Genomic DNA, 20,003 nt, shown 5'->3' with positions numbered 1-20,003 from the left:
TTGAAACAACAACAGAACTAGGATTGGAGTTCTGGTTCACTAGCATTAGTTCACTGGGTGAGCAGCTGTTAACCCCATCAATACAGGGATGCCACTTTTCATATTTTATTTGGTTAAATGTCCATATGATTTTACTCTGCTCAGAGGCAACCCCATGCACTATGAGTTACGCAGTAACAGACACCCTCTGACAACACAGTGCAGTCGGCCACAGAACACAAAGCTCCTGGGTGAGGTTGTCTCTCTCAGGAAGTATTCTAGTACTGTACTGTAAAGTACAAGACTGTCACAAGTCACTCGTCAAATATTGTACCTCATTTATGATCCCAATCATAATAAAATTAAAAGTAATCAACAGTTAGTTTCTGTATAGGATAACACAAAGTAAAAACTACTTAGGGTGAAAACCATCGAAGTACAAATAATATTTACCACACCATTAGCTCCTCTCAAATTAGTTTTAAAAGAGCGACTTTTTCTAACTAAGCCTAAACTGATTGGCAGACCTCAGCACCCCATTTTCTGGTACAATATAATACTCAGTGGTTAAATATCTGTACCCTGTTAGTAGTATCAATTATATACTGTATCTGATAAAATATTAATGTAAATCTAGTCACGATTATTATTCCATCCTTTTGTTTTTCTTTTATATACTGCATGTACTGTATCTACCCCTGGGAATAAACACTAATATATCTTGATGCAGTTGTAATAATAATAAAAATATTACTGTAAAATCAATAATATAATAACTAACAATAATAATGATGAAAAAATTCCTATCTAACACAAAACTGAATTTTCCACCAAATATCCTCCAACCACACCATTCTATTTCCTATCAATACTTTCTTATTTACTCAATTCAATCACTAATAATATTTCCTCAATCCACAACTTCTACTACAAGCATATATACCTGAAGGTCTGCACACTCAGAGGTCCTATAATTTTCATCGTTTGCTACTACTGTACTATTTACATACACTGTTCTATTTATGTACAGTCTCGTTCAAGATTCATCAAACACTGCTGGAGACAGCTGGCAACTCAAGGCCGTTTGTTTACTATAGTACGTAGTAAAAATTATGAATAAATGTAAAAGTGATCGGTGATTGGTTACTTAGTTTCCCGTTGCTTAATTTAATGGTAGGGCTTTGTTGTTTCGTATTATATTATACTATGTACTATAGTAAACAAACGGCCTTGAGTTGCCAGCTGTCTCCAGCAGTGTTTGAAGAATCTTGAACGAGACTGTACCACTCATGCCTCATTTTCTTACAGGAGCCTCTGTTGATGGGATGAACATAAGAAGAAATCTTCCTACCTAAATACCAGTTGTCTATCTAAACTTATTCCATTCCCTCTACAACACAACTCCCTCACATACAATACTTCATTTAGCTACTGCATGCTGTCTACCTCCTACCATTGTGTTTCCTTTTACCATACTCCTACACATTCGTTACACGCCTAAATTCTTCTCCCCATTCTAAATCGGTTCTAGAACATTTCGACACTGGTTCAGAATAAACCTAACCATTGCTTCATCACCTCCAAAATAATAACATTAGCATCTAAATTTAGTAAATATAACATGATATACAATACACCAGTGACAAAAAGTCAGACCACCATCCAAATCACATCAACGAACCTCTTCTAACCTATCTGAGACTCCATAGCCACTCTGCATCTTGCATGCAATTTTTATTGCCTCTCTAGTAATTCAACAGTTGAATTTTAGAATGGTCTCCATCGTTCCATTTCCAACTTTCAATCCCATACATCTAGGATGGATTAACTAGAGTATTTCTAACTATTATATTATGTATTTGTGTGTATTTCATGATCCTTCATCGATTTATAAATGCTTTGTACAAAAAAAATCAGCCCAATTATGCATCACCCCTTAAAATATTTTCTCGTGGGAAAATTATAGTTTGACATTTTGCTATTTTGCACATGACAAGAGTTTTCAGGAACAGAACCTTTCCAATAAAAGAGGAATACTGTACTTGTATTCTATAACACTGCTGTTCATCACTTCCCACCAAAATTTATCTTACTCTCCCTGTATACAAAAATCTGGTGATATATTTATGCTGCTTGACACACATACAATTCTAACAAATGTAACTTACCTAAAGCATTGTTAACTACTGTAGTTGGGTTATAGAAAAAATTTTCCAGTTAATATTCTCGGTCTTGTGCTGACCCACCAAACATATCAAGACTTGGGTGCTAGCTTCAGGGTCATATACAGTAGTACTGTACTTACAATAGGAAGGCAGGAAGTTACTACAGATAATTAATACGGAATTCTACAGTGTAAATTCACTTTTTGTATTGCCATTCAGTTAAAAAAAACATTAATTCCTATACCCCTGTATACTGTAATTGTTTTTATTTTATTTTTTCACTCCTTCAAAACCTGCTTCAATACAGTATACTGCAGGATGGCCAGACACAAAACAAATACAGATTTCCCATTCAATTACAGTACTCTCAATCATTCACTCTAACTCCTGTGCTATGGTGTTCTCCTTCCACAATGCCCCAATATCTAGCTGATTTCTCCCTGTAACTCCACACAACAGTGCAGGATATTGACTACTAAAAACCAGTGTAGGTCTTCCAAACAAGCAAACTTGAGTAGGACTTCCAATAAAAATTCTGACACTACACTACCTCTCTTAGTTTTTGCAGTAAGTGTGACAACAGCCCCACCATGGTCTCTCTCTCCTCAAATTGTTTCCCAAGCCTTTCTGGATACTTGTTCCTCACAATAATGGCTTCCTCCTATGCCTCTCCCTGTGTGCTAGAAAAAAGGGCTGAAGATACCCAAGTAAGTCCCCATTTCAGATTAGTCAACAGGAACTTGAGAGCTTTGGTCCACTGCTCCTCACTGTTGAACTGCATCCTGTAAAAGATACCATCTGTCTTAGTAGCATAATATAATATCCTTTTTCGTCAAATTAATCTCATAGAGAGAGAGAGAGAGCAGCCTGTAAGATCAACTATCTACGTTCCCCTACAAACTGTATCAGCCCATCATTATTCAAATCTACTTGCAAATTGTATCAACCACCAGCTAAGTTAACCTATTCACATAATGTTTCTTAATACTGTACATAAATGGGCAAGTCGCTTGTATCTTAACATTGTCGGCTGATTCTAACACAATTCTGTAAGTAAAGGAGATCCTAAAAGGGGAGCAAAACTTCTTCAATAACTAGTATCACAATTTAGCTCAGTGGTATGGACTAAGTACTTGTACTCGAGGTCATTCAGGCACTGACATCCTACTTGGGTAATTTTAATTTTTCATTAAATTTTGTGCTGGGATGTTGCTTGTTATTATATATCTACATTATCTTTTTTTTTCATCTTCTCCCTCCACCTCCTTCTCTTCCTAACTTTGAGTCACTTTTTTTCTCCTCTTCTTCCTCACTTTCCTTCTGTAGCTCCTCCTCCTCCTCCTCTTCTTCCTCACTTTACTTCTCCTGCAGCTCCTCCTCCTCCTCTTCATTCCACTCTTACTTTTCTTCCTTCAACTAATCATCATCATCATCAATTCCTTGGGCTAAGTCTCGCCCTGTGTACTAGAAAAGAGAGCTGAAGATGCCCAGGTAAGTCCCCATTTGAGATTAGTTAACAGGAACTTTAAAGCTTTGGTCCACTGCTCGGAAGTGTTGAACTGGATCCTGTAAAGAATATCAATTGTCTTAGTATTTTTCTAATTAATTTATAAAAGAAAGGGACAGTCTTATGGCCATACCAGATAATAGACTGTCAGATTAGGTCAATATTTTCCTCTTACAACTATAAAAGAACAGTCTTAATAATCATACAGGATAAAATTAATACTCTCCTCTTAACACTAACTTATCTAAATTTTGTCATCCATCTTATCCCTACACATTATTTGTCTCATCAGTGAGTTACTGTAAACAGTGACTATTAAAACCATCAGCTGTTCCTCATTGCCCATGGAAACACAATTTGGGTTAAATATAATGATCAAGAAGAAGGAAAGAAGTGGACAACTCTAGTGACAAATCGCAAGTTAAAGAGATCACTACAATACTTGACACGCCCAGCATCAACGTTAGTATTTACGAGTATTGACCCTAACAGTTAAAGATTGACAGCTGTGTTTTCTTCAATTTCCAGGATGTGAGAGGGGAGGGGAGAGATCGTATCTTGCGACTAATTAGCTTCTTTTTGTTTTCCCATAAATCACTGATAACTTGCTCAGGTTCATGCAAAATTACAAAATAGGTAAACATATCATTATTCAAGAATATTGATAATGTTTTTATAACTCTTTCTCCTGGTGAATTTGTAACACAGACATAATATATTTTCTACGTCTACAATCTCTAGGAGGTAAAAACTTGTCATTATTATACTCATTCTGTTTGCTCTATTCTTCCATATCATCATCATTTTTTCTTCCACATCATCATTGTCATCATCATCCATATTACAAAATATATAACGTTATCTTCTAATTCTTTTGTAATAAGTAACTTGATGATAAACCTAGTACAGTATAATAATCAAGTTCAATGTTTGTTCCATGATACAACTACTTCATCCATGTATTGTCTAACTGATGAAAATCATCAACTGTAGTTTAACTTCTTGTGCGTCTTACTTAAAGATACCATGAGGAACTTGGGCTTAGGACCTTTTTGGTTAGGATAGGTTAGGGTAGGATAGGTTAGGTAAAGCTAGGTTAGGTTAAGTAAGGTGCAGTCAACCAGATGCAATGACCCCACACTGGGCATCGTACTCACAATTTTACCTGGCAATACTGTATTTGGTAAAGTAAGTCTGTATGTAGTGGTGATTGTGATTGGTGATCTATTTTCGGCTGTATCGCTGTCAGAATAAATTTTAAACAAACCAAAGATAACTTTTTTATAATAATAAACTATTCATCATTATTTAACATCATGAGAAGTTTCCAATTTTTCATATAATTGCTTAAATAATGAAAACAATTATATTCATGAATTGGCAACTCAACTACAACCACAGCTGCCACAAAATTCTCACATCAAATTTTCTTCATTATTTAAACAAATATACGAATGTTTGGAAACTCATGATCTTAAATAATGATGAATAGTTAATCATAAAAAAGATATCTTTGGTTTGTTTAAAATTTATTCTGACAGTGATACAGCCGAAAATAGATCACCAATCACAATCACCACTACATACAGACTTACTTTACCAAATACAGTATTGCCAGGTAAAATTGCGAGTACGAGACCCAGGGTGGGGTCAGTGCATCTTTGGTTGACTGTACATTAGGTTAGCCACAAACTAATTTCCATCGTGAGGGTTAGGTTAGGTATGGTAACGTTAAGTTAGTTTAGGTTAGAACATATTATATTTACTGGGTACAGGTACTTCATTTTCTAAACCACATAGTAGCCACAAACCAATTTCCTTGGTGAAGGTTAGGTTAGGTTTGGTTAGGTAAGGCTATGTTTGGTTAGATTAGGATAACAGAGGACACATCATATTTTCTTCAGTTTCTAAACCTTATCACTCTTTACCAATTACTATCTATGTCTATTACCGGTAATATATCTCTTTATCTACCTGACTAGGTATTTATCTATCATCAATAAATATCATGTCTAATTAAGTAGAATGAAACAGGTGTACTGGGTATCTCCCTAGTAAGACCACATTAGAGGAATGTACATTAGAAATGGGGTGAAACCTCCTGTGTGAGGTCGGTCCTGGTGGTCTCCTTGTTGGTATAGCTTAGCACTTTTGATGAAAATGGTTAGTTCCTCTGAAGATGATAGTTTCATCACTTTAGAACAGCGTTTTAGTAACTTTAGGACGTTAAATTAATTACAGTAGTTAACACATGAAGATGATAGATTAATGACTCATGGATGATGGTTTAACACCTTTATGAAAATTGTTTAATCCTCTGGACGATGATGATGGTTTAAACCGTCATCCCCACAGCATTCACTCTACAAAGTTAAAAATGACTGTCTACTCATCAAAGTAAATAATAAAATTGCCCTTTCCCTTACTTCAAGCTGAGTGATACAGTACATGCAAAAACCTCCTTACACAATACAGTACATCCTGAAAGCTAACCATCACCAATGACCACACCTTGATGCTCTACAGTACAAAACACCCACAACTGCAATGTAACAGCATTTGTTTATGTCTTATGTGTTGTCATGCCACCAAACACGTGAAGAAATGTGAAGCACAAAAAAAATAAAGTTAATGGTAAAAATAGAAATAAATAATTGAGAAAAAAGTAATAATTTTGGAGAACTACATAGGGGGGTTTGAGAGTTACCAGGTAGGCAAGTAAGGTCACCATATAGCCAACAGGGTCATGGAGTGACTGGCCAAACCAAAGGACATGATCAGACAGCATAAGGAAAACAAACACCTACAGCAGTGCTTCCATGGGCAATCCAGGCAAAACCAATTCAAGACAGATACAGTACCTTTAACTTAGTAACTATAACATGCAAGGAAACAATACAGTACTAAAATAAAAAGTATATTATCTGTTAACCCTCTCACGGTCTTTCAATGCAAATTGCGTCGTTAAGCACTCCCGTCCCGGTCCAACCCCTCCCACTCAGATGTATCTCACTGAGAACACCCCTTCCATAAGCAGAAACACGGGAACAGTGGACCAGCCAAATCAACCACCTAAGTTCCTCCCACTAGCCTTGTAGGCTGGCAGATTGGTCACTAAGGGTGCAGTTTGGGCCTGGATCGCTCTACCCAATGTTTAATAAATGGAAAAACTATTCCTGTTACCGACGCAACATGTGTCGAAAGACTGTGAGGGGGTGAGGTTTCCAACCATGGCCAAGAGTACCAGAGGGTTATGGAACACTTGCCTAACCTCATTTTCAGACTACTTTATTAACTCTTTATTCTGAAATAATTGGTGAGCAGCCAGTATGATATAGGGTGGTTTTTGGTATAAAATTAATAAAAAATAAATAAATTCCAATACCGAACTTTGATAAATTGTCACAATACAGTGCTGGATTTTTGGGGTTACCAATATACAAAGTTAAGTTTGGTAACACAAGACCTTAATAAACACTAAATACAGCATCATACATAATACAGGACATAAAAAAATACAGCTCCTCTCTGGCAGGGTTGGTTGATTTAAATCAAATTATTTTTTCATAAATCATTATATTTAAATTAATACCTAAGGAAAATAAAACAAAATAAAACAGGAGTGTATATGAATGTCTGCAGCTTGAGTAAGTGTAAAATTGGTATAAGTGGTGCTGTAGAGTAGATGTGATCACAGAGAAAGCCAGAAGAGGAAGGACAACTGTTTTACTACCTGTGATGATAACTACCAATCCAAGTCCTCACTATACTGCCATGAATATATGTCACTTACTTAATGGACATAGAATTGCAGGAATTGGGATCTTCGATGCAGTGTTTGTTTATACGGTAAGGTAGGCAGAATCGTGCCGCCTGGCCTCCTTGTGCCTCAACGTGTTGCTGGAACTCGGCCACACACTCCAAGAAGGCCGTCATCCCTGCGTCAAACTTGGTATCCCAGAGAAATCGAAATCCACCAGATCCATACAATGGCAATTCACGATTTTCACCTATAACCTGTGAAAAAGTGGTGATGACGCATGAAGTGATTAAGAGATACACGTAGCCACTGTCTCACTGCCTTTGGATGTACATTCGCTCCAAAAGAGTATCTGTATAGAGGGATCCAATGAATTTATAAATGAACACCGCAACTCCTGTTGTCTTGGTAGGGTTGTCAAAATCCTTCGTCCATTGTGTCATTTTGTCTCACACAAAATCGTAAGAGTACTTTTTGGGACAAGCGTACAAGAAACCTCAACATAATGTCATTAACTGTGATACACATTTGACTGAAAGGAAACCAACTGTATCATCAGCTTACTAACCTAAACTTAACATTGTTGGACTACAAACTGAGGACATATTCGACGAGTAAACTAAACTGAACCAACATTTGTATATGCTGTACTGTACTGTATAAGCTCTGTGTCTGCACTCACATTTTCCTCACTCACACCCTGAATACAATGATTCCTTTCCATTTGCATCTAAAGAAAACAGTTAGAATATTGGGTGTAAGAGAGTTTGTAAATACTGAAAACAGCTTGTTCAGAAAGTTCCTAAAATTGATTTGTAAAACACAACAATGTCACTATGTCAGTTATATTTCACCTTAATAACTAAATCATTGCTATAAGGAACCAAACCATACTTTGGCTGTTATAAGGAACCATTCTATACTTTAGCTGCTGTAAGGAACATATCTATACTCTATTTAATAACTGTACTTTTCAGAATAAAACTTACCTCAATATATGAATGATTGCCATAAGGAACCAATCTATACTTTGAAAATTTAAGTCCAATTTTCCTAGCAAGTGAAGCCAAGAGAAGGACGGTTTGGCCCCAGGCAGCATTTATCTCCTGCCAAGCGACTGGAGCTGTGGGGAGACGACCCAGCCGGAGATTATTAATGGTTCCAAAATGCCCCGAATGCCAGATGTGGAAAGTGGTGTTGAATACGTTGGTTTTCTTCAGTCGTTCAAGCTGATTTTGCGTGTAGCTCAGCTGACTCTTCAAACTAAAAGGAATAAAAGTTTATGTATATTTTATTCTTAAAGGAACACATTTCCCAAGAATACAGTATTCTAATAACACAGTAAAGTTTTGAGGGCCAGAAGATTTAGAAGGATGACTCTCTGTGTTATTTGTGAGTCATAAAAGGCACTGCAAGGTTGGACTAATAAGTGCTTTGCATGTCACCAGAAGTAGTTAGTATCACTCTCAAGGTATTGCATCTCTCCACCATAAGTACTATAAAACCTGCCATCATTCCATAATACGTCTGTCCAGGGGAATGAAAAAAGAACACAAGAATTAGAAGCATTGAAGGGAGACAATTTAACTCCATGAAGAAAGTGAAAGAATAGAATGAATGAGGATAGGTCGGGCAGTGGGCATGTAAGTGGGTAACAGGTAAAAACAGTAGCATATAATTCTGAATCATTAACAATTTGGTTACAAAGAATGAAAATGAGCATAACTATTTAATTTATTAGGTGCAATAAAATGATGAATTGTAGATTTTTTTTAAGTTAAGCAGTGAAGGTGGGTATAATTATAATGTGATGACAGGAAAGGGGAAATAGAGAATTTACCGATCACTGCACAACATCATGGCCACAATTAACTGTCTTACCTTCTATTCTCATCTTCCATGGCTGTGAGCTGAGACTTGTGGGTGCAATACTCCCGCCAGTAACGCTCCTCCTCATCCTCAAGTCGTGCCTTCTCCTCTTCGTGTTTCTCCAAAACACATTGTGCAGCATCCTGTTCAGATTCTACCTCAGCCAACTCCTTGATCAGTCGTTCCTCTTCTAGCTGGAGCTGTGAAGTCAACACTTGATTGAACAACATCAATCCAAGGCTCAAGGTCATAGGTCTTGAAGCTCAGAAGGATACAAAGAATCATTTCTTAAGACAAACACAGTTCAAGAGGTGTGATGGCAAAAACATGAGAAATTTTTCATCAAAATCTTGCTGATAAAGGAGATACCTGTAGTGATATTTTAGGTGTTGGTAAAGAAAAAAGATGCACATATAGTATTTGAATGCAAATGTTTTGTACACTGTTGCCATCACACCACCACGCTAACACTTTCACAGTTCATTTACATAAAGTCTCCCTAAATCTCTCTGCCACTGAAGTATTTTCTCATCCACTCAACACACTCTTCTCAGCATCAAACACTGACTCAAACCCCTATATGCAGCAGTCTTATTTTTAACATTACATTAAAACTCCATTTTTATTTTAACAGTGAGCCAGGTAAGTCCATGGCAAAAGTGTCATAAAGAGGTTTTTCTGTACCATTAATCTAATGCTAAGAAATAGCACAATACAGAACACTGAAATTTAACTGTGTTTGTGATCTTAACCCTTTACTGTACCCAAATACTGTACACACAAAAATGGAACACAAGCAACATGAAACTTCCACTGACCTCCATCCCTATAGCTATCTTCCACTGATGACCATCCCTACAGCTATCTTCCACTGATGATGGCTACCATCCCTACAGCTAACTTTTACTGACGATGGCCACCCTCCCTCCTTTTTAATTTCACTGATGATGGCCACTGTCTCTACTGCTTACTTTCACTGATGATGGCCACTGTCCCTACTGTTAACGTTCACTGGTGATGGCCACCATCCCTACAGCTAACTTTCATTGATGATGGCCACCATCCCTCCTGTTTACTTTCACTGATGATGGCCACCCTCCCTCCTGTTTACTTTCACTGATGATGGCCACCATCCCTCCTGTTTACTTTCACTGATGATGGCCACCCTCCCTCCTGTTTACTTTCACTGATGATGGCCACCCTCCCTCCTGTTTACTTTCATTGATACCATCCTCCTGTTACTTTCATTGATGATGGCCACCCTCCTCTTGTTTACTTTCATTGATGATGGCCACCCTCCTCTGTTTACTTTCACTGATGATGGCCACCATCCCCTGTTTACTTTCATTGATGATGGCTTTCTCTCCTCCTGTTTACTTTCATTGATGATGGCCACCATCCCTCCTGTTACTTTCATTGATGATGGCCACCCTCCTCCTGTTTACTTTCATTGATGATGGCCACCCTCCTCCTGTTTACTTTCATTGATGATGGCCACCTCCCTCCTGTTTACTTTCATTGATGAGCATTGATGATGGCCTCCTCCAGTTACTTTCACTGATGATGGCCACCATCCTCTATTTACTTTCACTGATGATGGCCACCATCCTCCTGTTTACTTTCACTGATGATGGCCACCTCCCTCCTGTTTACTTTCACTGATGGTAGCCACCATCCCTCCTGTTTACTTTCACTGATGATGGCCACCCTCCTCCTGTTTACTTTCATTGATGCCACCATCCCTCCTGTTTACTTTCACTGATGATGGCCACCATCCCTCCTGTTTACTTTCATTGATGATATTACCATCCCTCCTGTTTACTTTCATTGATGATGGCCACCCTCCCTCCTGTTTACTTTCATTGATGATGGCCACCTCCTGTTTACTTTCGATGATGGCCCATCCTCCTGTTTACTTTCATTGATGATGGCCACCATCCCTCCTGTTTACTTTCATTGATGATGGCCACCCTCCCTCCTTTTTAATTTCACTGATGATGGCCACCCTCCCTCCTTTTAATTTCTGATGATACCATCCCTCCTGTTTACTTTCATTGATGATGGCCACCCTCCCTCCTGTTTACTTTCATTGATGATGGCCACCCTCCCTCCTGTTTACTTTCATTGATGATGGCCACCCTCCCTCCTTTTTAATTTCACTGATGATGGCCACCCTCCCCCCTTTTAAATTTCATTGATGATGGCCACCCTCCCTCCTTTATAATTTCACTGATGATGGCCACTGTCTCTACTACTTACTTTCACTGATGATGGCCACTGTCTCTACTACTTACTTTCACTGATGATGGATGTACTGTTCCAAGTGTATAGTCATTGGAGTTTGTGTACTAGTATATGTGTGAGATGGTGTAGCCTATGTGTGTTAATTCCTGTTCTGTACATTTCAGGTATTGGTGCCTTCTGTATTGAGACAATAAACACCAACAAAATCAAACAGTATATTACTGACCGACGGTGCATACAGTAAAATGACCACCATCCCTACTGTTAACCTTCACTGGTGATGACCACCATCCCTACTGTTAACCTTCACTGGTGATGACCACCATCCCTACTGTTAACCTTCACTGGTGATGACCACCATCCCTACTGTTAACCTTCACTGGTGATGACCACCATCCCTACTGTTAACCTTCACTGGTGATGACCACCATCCCTACTGTTAACCTTCACTGGTGATGACCACCATCCCTACTGTTAACCTTCACTGGTGATGACCACCATCCCTACTGTTTACTTTCACTGATGATGGCCACCATCCCTACTGTTAACCTTCACTGGTGATGACCACCATCCCTACTGCTAACTTTCACTGTTGATGGCCACCACTTAAGGGTGAAGCATAAAACACTACCACCATGCAGAGCACTATAGTTTTACTGTGTACAAGTATCCCTCATTTAGCATCAATTCGCTTAACGTTATTTGCTTTAGTGATAAAGTAATTTTTAAACCCTTTCTTGCTGAACGTAAGGTCAAAATTCAGTTTAGCAAAAGCTTGACTCAATGAAGGGGGGAAAACTGGGGATGAGGTGGCCTGTGAGATGGCATGTTGCCATTGTTATATGTAATGAAACTATAAAAGTTTAGGTAAAATCATTACAATATTATAATGTGATCTAGAAATAACGAAAATATAATATAAAACTGCAAAATAAGAAAATTGAAGAGCATGGGTGTTCATATATGGGAAGTGAACAAATGTTTGTGGGCAGTTGGCTTGTAACTATATCACCGACTCACCAGCCCAGCCACGCTATCCCTCGCCCCTATGTGACATCATAGTATGCACACACACATCTATGAGTCAGCTGGGTAATTACCTGGCTGAATTATGTCACATGTCCAGAGGATGGTTTGAGTGTGGAAGGAGCCTTTTTTTTTACATAAAATATATGCTGTTGTATTTTATGATATGCTATTATCAATTCTATTGTTTAACATACTTTTTTTTTGAGGTATGCAATTTGAAATTTATTTGAATTAAGCTCACCTTAATGCTCACTAAATCATTTAAATCTTACCACATCATTATATAAAAGTTTTAAGTTCATACTGTAACTTTGAAACCACTTATAACGTACTTGTTTATTACTATTGTACTATTATTATTACTATTAAGGAGTGCTGAACTGTAATCTGTTTACCACCCTGCAAGTTCAAGCTGTTATTCACCCTCCACACTTCAGCGTTATTCCTCATTTAGCAATAATTTCGCTTAACCTTGGGGTTTTCAGGAACATAACTCCACCGTTAAACAAGGGATGCCAGTATTAACGTGACTAACATTTGCCAACTCATTCTCTAAGGCTGTAACATCAGTATCAGGCATGTCTGTCAGGGAGGCCAGTAACTGCTGGGACATGTGTGCCTGTCTCTGAGTCCTGGACAGTGTTGTATCCATCAAGTCCAGGAGAGCATCTGTACATTCTTCGCAGAGAGGATGGTCGATGTCGCTGTTTGAGCTGACCAAGTCATACAGCCCCGTAGCTACCTGAAAAGATGGTGATGATGATGGCTGAGGTACAAAGATAAAAGTATAATTCTCAAGGTAGCTATTGCATCTCTCAACTATAATTACAGTAATATAAATCCTGCCACCACTCCATAATAGATCTGTCCAGGAGAATGGAATATAAATTGGATGATAAAAAAAAATAATAGAAGCATTTAGAGAAGGCAGAACAGCTTACGATACTTGTGAGAAAGTAAAATTACTCTACCTATACTGCATGGTCATACTTTAATACAGTATATAAGGAAACAAGCAATATACTTTCTTATACGACTAGAAATCTAACCTAATCTTCCTTACCAATAATGTACTGTAGTTTTTATAATACTGTACAGTATTAACGAAGTGTTATACATACTAAGCAGGTCTTTGTCCAGTTCCAAAGGACAGTTCTCTCCTTTTGTCATGCTTGAAGCATTCCTGACTAAAAACACAGTAAACACAGGCAACTGAACACCTTTGACAACAACAGAATCAAACCTCTTATCTTATATAAAATAACAGTTATTGTACAGCACTGTATTATAATGAGCTAATAAATGTTAACTAATGTACATACCAGGTTTTCTCTTTCAAAATCAAACATATGAATACTGTACATCTTAAAAAGCTAAATTACTTTGTGTCCATCCATAAATCCCACACAGCCTTCTTACATGATCTGATACTGCTCTGTGTCTCCTCACAAAAACCTATACAATCAGAATTAAATTTCTCCGAATTCCTTTTACAGTACAGTACAGTACTCTCAAATAACCACAAGAACCAAAATACACCACAGTTAAGAAATTTCTATTCAAATATCTTGAACCTCAATGTATCTGTTCACCCTCAATGAAACTAGTTCTCAACATAGCCAATGTGCTGTATGATATGAACATTAGTTTTATCACCTGATGAATCTCCACCACAGCATATTTCACCAAAAGATTTTTTTTTACAGGGATTAGCCCACCCGGGCACAGGTCACTGACCCACACTGGGGCCTGGGTGGCGAAAAGATAATGATAATGATAATGATAATGATGATAATAATAATAATAATAATAATAATAATAATAATAATAATACAGGTAATAATAATAATAATAATGATAATAATAGTAATAATAATAATAGTAATAATAATAATAATAATAATAATAATAATAAATAATTAATAATAATAATAATAATAATAATAATAATAATAATAATAATAATAATAATAATAATAAATATTTTTTTAAATAAAAATAAAATAATAATGATAACTACTGTACAATAATAATAACAACAAAAATAATAATATTAATAATAATAATAATGATGATGATAATGATAATAATAATAATAATAATAATAATAATAATAATAATAATATTAATAATAAAGAACCATAAAGTAAAAAAAAATCAATAGTGAGAAACAATATATGTATGTTGTGTTGTCAATAGTAAGAGAAACAATTGAAACCCTGCAATTGAGTGTAAATGAGGCAGAAAGTCAGATCAGCAACCTGGGACTTGGTTAAAAAAAAAATTATGCCATATGGCAGCAGGATCTACCATTAGACAACACATTAAGCCACCCTAACAGTATTTAGGGGGAAGAGGTTAGGTTAGCAGTAGAATAGGTTAGGTTAGCATTGTGGTGGTTAATCTTTAGGTGAAATAAGTTGGGCATGGATATTCTTCAGGTGATCCCATTAGTTTGCTTCCATGTGCACAATATCTCTCCACCAGAAGGATAACAGGCTGGTCAGTGGCAAATGACTACAGTATACTGTACTGTAATGTACTCTACACCACAGGATGAACCAAGTTCATACACCTTCTCAGGTATAACAAATGGTTCGAGGACATTTCGTCACCAGACTATTCATCATCGGTTCAGTATAAACTTAACCTAACTATGGCTTCATCACCTCGAAAGACAGACTAATTATGTAAAATTACGTAACAATAAATTCTGTACTGTAAAACAGGGTATTTAATAAATTAATGACGAAATGTCTGCCCACCAAAGCAAATCAATCACCATTGTTTCAGCCAAATTACAATGACTAAAACAATGGTAAATGTCTTTGCCACACAACAAGCATCAGAGATTTAAGGACTAACAGTGCAGTATTACCTTAAGAGGTTGTGTCTTCTCAGTGTCACCTGATTCTCCAACGAGGGTGAAGCCATGAGGGTGGTGACCAGAATCAGTCAGCTGAAGGGGCGGCACCAGCTTATCTACCACCGATGGGTCAAACTCTACTTCCTCCCCAGGGTATATAGGCACTGTGTCATGTAGAAAATCAAATCAACCATAAATGACACATCAGGTAGGGTGACCCACAAAAGTCCTGTTGCATTTCCTGCTGAACCATGCACCCAAAGATTCACTCATAAACCCAAAGCAGTAGACACTGATGCAATATTCTGTCCATAAATGCTTCGGAGTCATGAGTCTGAATCTCGGGGTGCATGGTTCAGTGTGGGAGTCGGCAGGACTTTTGCTGGTGACTGTACAGTATTGTAAAAAGTGTAAGGCAATAAAAAATAAAAAATAAATAAAAACCCTAATAGATTATCCAACCAGTCAAAATATTTCAGAGCTATATTGCAGTCTCTTTATATTTCAGAGCCTGTTTATACATACAATTGTGCTATACTGTAGTTACAGTTATGAATATGCACTGATATAAAGATGTAGATTTAAATATTACAGTATACTTACATGCAAGTTCAGCAAGTGTGTGTTCATTGAGGTGCGAGAACCCAGGATCCAGCTGTATGGGGTGCAGGCAACGCTGGCACACAAAGTTGACTGTGACACGAGGATCCATCGTGTTATCGTGCTTGTTCAAACAAGATTGGTATAGCATAAAGTAATAGATTTTAACTGAATGTGAAACATAACTATTATATCCAGACCATTTACACCCGAGTACGGTACTACATATCTCTTGCAATCAAATGAGTTTCAGATCACCTATCAATGTCAAGACTTAAAAGTAAAACAAGTGACTGCCAGTGGTCCCATCCCTTGCACCCAGTCAATAAATATCAATAAATGATTAAACTATATAAATAAAAAAATAAATTAACAATCATCTGCTGGCAGGACAGTTGTACCTTCACCAGCTGGGACACAGTTAGAATGTCTCTACATCATCACATGAAGTTGTTTCTGATTTCATTCTTATTAATCAGGACAGAAAAGATGTTTCCTACGGTGTTAATAATGTTCTAGAGTCAAAGTAAATTACGTAGTGACTTCTATACCGTACAGCTGCCATAATTGTTTTCAATATTCTCTTATTTTTTTTACATATTCTAGCCTAAATATACAATGAGGAAAAAATATGTAAGTTCTTCCAAAATATATGTGACATCTCTGCTAACAGGAACAGTTGGTGCAGAGGACTTCCGGGAATGAGAGATTTCCGGATAACGAGACGACTCTTAACGCTGGGAAAAAATTCCCTCATCCCCGGAATTTATTGGGTTACGGACAAATATTTTCGGAAGTTCCAAAAATTGCACATTACATCATCTCTTGAACCCTGAAAAATATTCCCTCATCCCTGTAATTTTTCGGGTTCCGATCAATTTTCACAGAATTTCCAGAAAATGCGCCTGATTTTCATCTCTAAAACCCAGAAAAAGCTCCCTCATCCCTGAAATTTCCCGGGTACTGGGAAAACTTTCTCGAAATTTTACAGAAAATGTGCCCCACAGAAAATTTCAATTCCAGTTATGGGAGAGTTATGGTTAAGAAGGATTCCAGCTAACGGGGGTATTACCGTACCGGTAAAGCAACCAAACTTAACCAAATTTACTTAACAATCTTTGAGCATCTTTTAGTCAAGTAAGGTAAGGTTAGATGAGGTGAGGTGAGGTTGGGTTCACCAAAATCATGCCATCGTCACCTTTAAGACAATTCGCATTTGCTGGCATGAATTTAAAGCTATGCACCAAAAGTTGCTAAATGTTTACAAGTTGCCCATAATGGTTTTGGACATAAAACTTAAGTTTTACCATTGGTTTTTAATGTGTTTTGAACGATTCTGACCTTCATTTCTATTGCATATGACTCGTTTTTTAGTTTGACAATCTTGGGGAACCCGTGGGAAATAGGCATTTTTTAAAGTTGAAATGCAAAGACTATGTGATATGCTATATAAGTGACCAAAGTTGGCATGAATTTCCATTTTTAACAAGTAAAGAAACGCCAAAATTGGAAAATCCAAGCCAAGTTTTGGTGAAAGATTATCAAATTCGAATGAATCACACCAAAACCCTTCGGAAAAACCAAGGTTTCATATCAAAATCAGTTTCTGTGTTAACCCATCCTGACCTAACCGCCAATGTTCAGAATATATATATATTACCTAGCCAAGCCCCCTGAGTGATGGGGTGTCTCCACCCCCAGGACCCCCCCAACAGAGTTGGTGCAGTATTGAAGCAACTAACCTAACCTAACCAATCTATAGTGCATGTGTACTGCAAACTAGTAACAATCATGCAAACACACAGGAGCTCTCTGGGGACTCAGGTAACAAATTAATGTGATTTTCTCGAAAACGAATCATTTGTGATGGAAATGTTTCAATGATAAGTTGTTAGAAATGACGAGACATACCTATAACTGGGCCCAAAAATATTGTGGAACATTAGGGGCAACTTGTAGAAAAAATACCCAAAAGTCATACTGAGAATGGAAAGTCAATAATTGCTAAACATTTGGTACGGAAAGTTCGTTAGAAATATTGTGTATGGTAGTATCAAGACCCCATTACTGGTGAGCACATTAAAAGAAAAAAATTAGAAAAGTTGCATAACAAATAAATGAACATAAATATAACCAAAATCACTTGGTTATTTTAACCTTCCTATTAAGAATACCCCAATACGTGGAACCTCAAAAATAATAATTAAACGTTTTTCTTGCTTTACTTCATTTCATTAACCACTATGTGTACCTGAACTGTTTATACACATATTGGATCAGACTCTACATGCATTACGACATTACTGAATAAATGGTAAATAAAAATATTAAAAATATTTCCACTGGCCCTCACTTCCTCCACCCCTTGAGTCACTGTTGTTGTTTACTTGGCCTAATGGTCGTCGTACACAAGAGGACAATAAAACGTACTCAACCACACATTATCGTACATTATTTAATTATCTTCTTCCTTTTGAACCAATCAATATTAGTTAGCAAAGCTTTATTTGTTAAGATATGCTAAAAAAATATGGGTAATTATATAGGACTAACCCGCTACCGAAATTGATTGAAAACACTTATAAAAACGCCGGATTTTCATTGTTATATTATGGTGGACACTGTTGTGGTGTAGTAATGGTGACTCCCGGAGATTCTCACTCACACAGGATGGAGGAGAAACTGATCACGCTCCCAGTCTTCAAGCAACATGGAAGACTGGCTTATCCACCCAGAAGCAGCTCTCATCGGCTCTACAGCTACTGTCTCTACACAGCAGGTTAGACACCCTAGAGCAGCTCTGCTACTCTAAGCACAGTCGCTCCTCTTCCGACCCCAGCACACCCGTCCTGCCTCACACGCCGACCTCGGCCCAGCAGTAACCCCTGCCGCGGCCACTGTTCCTGAGTGCGGACCCACACCCCTTTTCTCCCTCAGGTACTCCCTGCTAATGTCCTGCACCCTGCTGCTGTCGTGGACCCAGCTGCTGTCACGAGCCCTCATCCGCTTCTGCTGACACAGCCCCTGCTCCTGACCCAGGCCCACACACCCCAGCAGGCGCATCTGACGACTATGTACCTGCCGTGAGGGAAGCACAACATTCATCGCCTCCACACACCCTTTTTCTCCCTCTCTTCTCCCACAGATTGTGTGTATATAGACAGTTGTATCCAGCGACCGGCTAATCCACGCCATCGCCGTTGTTTCACATGAGGCATGCACCGCCCGTTCTGCCTCACATGTGCTAAGCAACCCTGCAGACAACAAGTCTCCTACACCGCCTGGAGGGAAGGGGGAGTATTGTAGTGGAATTCTCCCCTACAAACGCTGTTTGTCGCTGAGTAGCCGATCCCACCAATTCCCCAGTGTATGCCTCGTGGTCTAGGTCAACCAGCGCCGCCATACATCACGGAGCGGGGGTCAACTACTAACCCACGCTATTTAAGACCTGACCTCGTGGTGACCTGCCTCTTTCTACCTACAGCCGCAGCCAGCAACACCTCCTCCTCCGCCGCCTGCCTGGCGGTCCTCTCTCCCGCTGGCGACCCACCAGCTGTCCTTCTCTGAGCACCCTCACCAACCAGCTCTCTCTACATCACGCTTGTAACCATGCTGCCTTCCCAGCACCAAGCTGCATTGCACATCCAATACAACATGTATATAGAGAGCACATTGTGAGTTTCCTTTCTCCATCCCATCCTGAGTGTGAACACAAACAATCCTATACCCCACAGTGGTTTGTGGAAATGTTAAAAAAATATATATTAAAAAAAAACGCTACTTAAGATTTGTGTATGAAAGACAGACCTAACCAACCAATCCAAAGCTACCTAATAGGTATATTAAACAGAAAGAACTTACTATGATATGGTGAAATTTGAGGCATTTTCTGAACGCGAGATGATACGGCCGCAAACGGCGCTATGCAGCCCTGGCGAGTTAGTCCTATATATTAACCAAAATATGTTATAAATTGAATATGAA

At 38.1% G+C, this 20,003-nt stretch overlaps 1 protein-coding gene and 1 long non-coding RNA gene across 5 annotated transcripts; both read right to left on the bottom strand.

The window, feature by feature from the left end:
• Positions 1-1,150: 1,150 nt before the first annotated feature.
• Positions 1,151-18,423, bottom strand: LOC121865448 (beclin-1-like protein). 3 transcript variants are annotated; one of them, XM_042364883.1, is made up of 8 exons: positions 18,373-18,423; positions 16,023-16,143; positions 15,432-15,583; positions 13,089-13,295; positions 9,293-9,480; positions 8,401-8,674; positions 7,445-7,668; positions 2,933-3,710 (listed from the first exon to the last, which is right to left on the bottom strand). In XM_042364883.1, the coding sequence occupies exons 2-8, from the start codon at positions 16,129-16,131 to the stop codon at positions 3,590-3,592; spliced, it is 1,275 nt and encodes a 424-aa protein (XP_042220817.1). In that variant the 5' UTR covers positions 16,132-16,143; positions 18,373-18,423; the 3' UTR covers positions 2,933-3,589. The 3 variants fall into 3 exon arrangements, with proteins under 3 accessions (XP_042220815.1, XP_042220817.1, XP_042220816.1); XM_042364881.1 differs by lacking the exons at positions 2,933-3,710; positions 18,373-18,423 and adding an exon at positions 1,151-2,926 and having other exon boundaries at positions 16,023-18,366; XM_042364882.1 differs by lacking the exon at positions 18,373-18,423 and having other exon boundaries at positions 16,023-18,366.
• On the bottom strand, positions 10,697-11,901 carry LOC121865449. Of its 2 annotated transcripts, none has more exons than XR_006088763.1 (3): positions 11,314-11,901; positions 11,087-11,156; positions 10,697-10,778 (listed from the first exon to the last, which is right to left on the bottom strand). It is a non-coding gene; the product is annotated as an uncharacterized LOC121865449 (long non-coding RNA). The 2 variants fall into 2 exon arrangements; XR_006088764.1 differs by lacking the exon at positions 10,697-10,778 and adding an exon at positions 10,907-10,918.
• Positions 18,424-20,003: the final 1,580 nt, after the last annotated feature.

This window comes from Homarus americanus, unplaced genomic scaffold (assembly GCF_018991925.1).
Source record: "Homarus americanus isolate GMGI-L3 unplaced genomic scaffold, GMGI_Hamer_2.0 scaffold25483, whole genome shotgun sequence".
Taxonomy (NCBI): Eukaryota; Metazoa; Arthropoda; class Malacostraca; order Decapoda; family Nephropidae; genus Homarus; species Homarus americanus.
The sequence above is the reverse complement of the archived record's forward strand: the minus strand, read 5'-3'. Positions and strand labels throughout refer to the sequence as shown.

Excerpts from the sequence above, each read along its gene's own strand:
- LOC121865448 (XM_042364881.1), bottom strand. The coding sequence starts at position 16,170 with ATGCTATACCAATCTTGTTTGAACAAGCACGATAACACGATGGATCCT. Across the intron at positions 8,675-9,292 it reads ATGGAAGATGAGAATAGAAG|TTTGAAGAGTCAGCTGAGCT; the intron begins GTAAGACAGTTA and ends TATTCCTTTTAG. Across the intron at positions 7,669-8,400 it reads GCAATCATTCATATATTGAG|GTTATAGGTGAAAATCGTGA; the intron begins GTAAGTTTTATT and ends ACTTTTTCACAG.